Source organism: Lotus japonicus, chromosome 5, assembly GCF_012489685.1.
Source record: "Lotus japonicus ecotype B-129 chromosome 5, LjGifu_v1.2".
NCBI classification, from domain to species: domain Eukaryota; kingdom Viridiplantae; phylum Streptophyta; class Magnoliopsida; order Fabales; family Fabaceae; genus Lotus; species Lotus japonicus.
In genome coordinates, this window is record NC_080045.1 from 34,447,790 (window position 1) to 34,451,294 (window position 3,505).

Here is a 3,505-nt window from a genome sequence, read left to right on the forward strand (position 1 = left end):
AGGACCGGCGACAGTGGGTGAGCCGCTGTAAGGTATATTCCCTTATTTCTCTAATTTTTTGGGGTGATTTGAAATTTAAAATATAAATTATATTTTAAAATAGTATTTAATTTGTATTTAATTTTAAATATTTTCATAATACTTTTGCACGGGTTAAAGTTTTAGTTCAATCGGAAGTTCATCCATCCAAGACTAATATCCAAAACACATAATTATCCCACGATACATAAACATAATCACATGCACATAGTATGTTTAAAACTTTAAGCTTCAAATCTGGAAGCACTATATGCCATCCAAAACGCAAGACTCATGCATGCATAGTTCAGTGAAATAAATGTAGCTGCTTAGTTGTTTTTCTTAGGCCTAATTTCTATTCCTTCAATAATGAGATGGGTAAAAACATATCCCACTGCAACACTCATATGAACTTCTTCATCTTCTAGGCCTGAATTGAAGAACTCACCCATCTCAATCTCCAACCAGTCATCGCTTCTCACACTCAGACCTTGTAATCTCTCGAATTGATCATGCTCCTCACCTTGCAATGAGTCTGGATCCAAACTGACCATTTTGGTAATGAAATCACCACCTACGGTGTTGATTGCTAACAACACAGGAACTTTATGTACATTTAAGGCATCAATATTCCTAAACACAAGATAAGATCCATACTGGGTATTCGGGGACAAGCAAATTTTGTTTATCATCCCACGAAATACAAGCCTCCGTACAATCCCAAGCATAGCAACCTCAGGAAACCTGTTCAAAAGTTTGCATAAGTTGAAAAGTTAAGGATACGGAGAAAATAGTGTTTGCCTCACTAAAGGAGTATTTGTACAACAGTATAGTGGAGTAGATATACAAACTTTTTATCTAGGGTAATATCAACTAACAATAGCATCGTAAAAGAATAATAACTCTGATACTTTTCTTTTGATAAGCATATTAGTTGTGATTAGATTTTATCTTATCAAATTATTGATGCATTTAAATTTAAATATTTTACAGCTATGTAATTATATTAGAACCATATTTTACAACAGGAGAAGAAGGAAAAGAAGAAGTCATTTCTATAAACATCAACAAATCAAATTGAATATGCACGTTTCAATGATGCAAAAATTTCCTTAGGACAAATGAGTTTCAGTGCGAAGATGGAATGCACACAAACAAATATCAAGTATGTCTGCAGATGTAATGAAGTTTCTGTCGTAGCAGCTAAGAATGAGAGGATCCAAATAACTTTGTAGCCAACAAATGAGTTGATCCTGCTGTTATTATTAAGAGGGTGCATTAATGTCTCACGTTAACTAGAGATATCGCTTAGTAAATTCATATAAAGGGTCACAACTTGTTTTTGGAGTGAATTCTAACTCTAAGGGTACTAAGGGGTAAAGTGGCAATTGCGACAACATCAACTATTACCCAAATTTATTATACTGCAAAGTTTTTAGGAGGTTGTTGAGTGAAAGAAAGAAACGATAAGCAGATCAAACAAAAGAAAACTCTAATGGTAAAGTGTCCACTTTTCAAGAGATTTTTTGTTGAATCAACTAATTAACTTGATGCTCAGTTCATTAAATTAAGTTATAGGAATATCTAATAGTAGTAAAACCATTCCAATGTACCAAAACCGGACCTTGACTTTGGGTACGTTGTCCAGCGCCAGTGGCGCTCATCGTAAACCACATCAATGGAGAAAGATCTGGCACCAAGCATGTAACACTTCTTCCCACTCTTCATGTCCAATTGAAAGCTCTACATGCATTTCAGATATTTAATAGATAAAAACCCAAATTTTAATCGTAAATCCTTAATTTAAGAAATTAAACAATCAGATGAGATTGATGATGAGTACGTACCTTTTTACCATCGTCGATGATGACTAGGTGAATAGAGAGAGCGAGGTAGAGTGCTTTCTTTGAAGAAGCGTTGGCAAGAGAAGGAGATAAGGAAACAATGGAATGAAAATCAGACGGGAGAAAGCGGTCCCAGATAGTGTCGGAATCAGCAGCAGAACAGAAGGTCTTGGAAACGAGGGAGAGCCTGCAAACATCCTCTGGAGTGGTACGGGATAGAATAGATGCAATGCATCCTTCTGGCAAAGACTCCATTGCTTAATTGTGTAAAACTAATTAACAATATGAGTATATATATATATATACACACACGTAATAATTAAAGTTTCAAAAATACATATAAATATATTTAAGAAATTCAGTTTAGGTAATATAATAAAAATTATTCTCTAAATATATGAATGTTTGACTATCATTTAACTTTTTCGTATGATCTTTAGTAACTTTAAACACTTTAACCATCAAGTCAACATGGTGAAGAAGAATAATAATTAGAATAAATTGAATGTGTAGATTCTATACCATAATTCATTCACATGTATATGGTAGTTTGTTATGCATTTGGAGTGAATTAATAAAAAATATAAATCAAATAATAAATTTATCAAGTAATTTAAATAATAACTTATTTAATCATTTTAATTCTCTTCAATATGATGGACCCCTTTATGTGGTCATTTCATTGGGTCAATCATTTAATTATTTCCTAACAAAAATATTAATTAATAATTATTTTATTTTAAAACTTTAAATATATCTAATGACACTCTATTTTCATTTAAATTCTTTTAAATTCAATTTTAACTATAACATAAAATTACTGAATTCTAATTGGATGATTGTTTTAAACTACTTTGATGTTTTTTTTGGATGAATATTAAACTCTTACTTTTTACAATAGAGTAAATTGGTTATTTAAAATACTTATGTAGAATTAAAATACAAAATATTAAAAATAATCAAAATATCTTCAATATATTGGTAAAAATCATATAACAAAATATTAATTGATTATTACTTAGTAAAAAATTTAAGTAAATATAATTACACTTTATATTATTTATTGTATTATTAATCAAAGAAAATATACTTATAAAATTAACTCATTAAATATTTGACATTTGAGCGGTTTATATTTTTTTGTGTGTGTTTGAAGTATGAAGATGAAGAGAATTTGGGATGAAAAGATGAAGATTAACTTTGTTTACTTAATTTAAAAATTATTTAATTTTATTTGATTATAGATTAAATTTGTTTTGAAATTTTAATTTTTTAATTAATATTTTTAATTATAAAAAATGTGAAAGTCAAAATTTAATTATAAAATGACGTAGATAATGTTACATCAGATATGACCTCTCACTAGGTAAGGTTGCCGAAGCTCCATCCTCTAGCAAGGATCAAACCCACATTTTCTCTAAACGTAGGGTATATTACTGCAAATTCTCAAGCAGAGACGAAAGTGAAATCCAGTAATAAAAGCAGTTACTAATTGGATCATAACCTTGTAATTATATAATATATATCATGTAAAAGTAAATAGGGAAAACAAAGTAATCCCAAGTGTTCCCTTTTTTTGTCGAACATGTGTTTTCTACTTCTCTTGATTCACATCTTTTTCAATTTATTTTCATCCCAATTAC

General features: G+C 29.9%; 1 protein-coding gene across 1 annotated transcript; it reads right to left on the bottom strand.

Annotated features, from left to right (window-relative positions):
- Nucleotides 1-347: 347 nt before the first annotated feature.
- On the bottom strand, nucleotides 348-2,117 carry LOC130721370 (F-box protein PP2-B10-like). The gene is made up of 3 exons (XM_057572159.1): nucleotides 1,866-2,117; nucleotides 1,643-1,761; nucleotides 348-762 (listed from the first exon to the last, which is right to left on the bottom strand). The coding sequence occupies exons 1-3, from the start codon at nucleotides 2,115-2,117 to the stop codon at nucleotides 348-350; spliced, it is 786 nt and encodes a 261-aa protein (XP_057428142.1).
- Between the last annotated feature and the right edge of the window lie 1,388 nt (nucleotides 2,118-3,505).

Bases quoted from the DNA above. Each gene is read 5' to 3' on its own strand.
- LOC130721370 (XM_057572159.1), bottom strand. From the start codon at position 2,117: ATGGAGTCTTTGCCAGAAGGATGCATTGCATCTATTCTATCCCGTACC. The intron at 1,762-1,865 runs GTACGTACTCAT...AAATGCATGTAG, and splicing joins TCATCGACGATGGTAAAAAG to AGCTTTCAATTGGACATGAA. The intron at 763-1,642 runs GTCCGGTTTTGG...ACTTTTGAACAG, and splicing joins ACAACGTACCCAAAGTCAAG to GTTTCCTGAGGTTGCTATGC.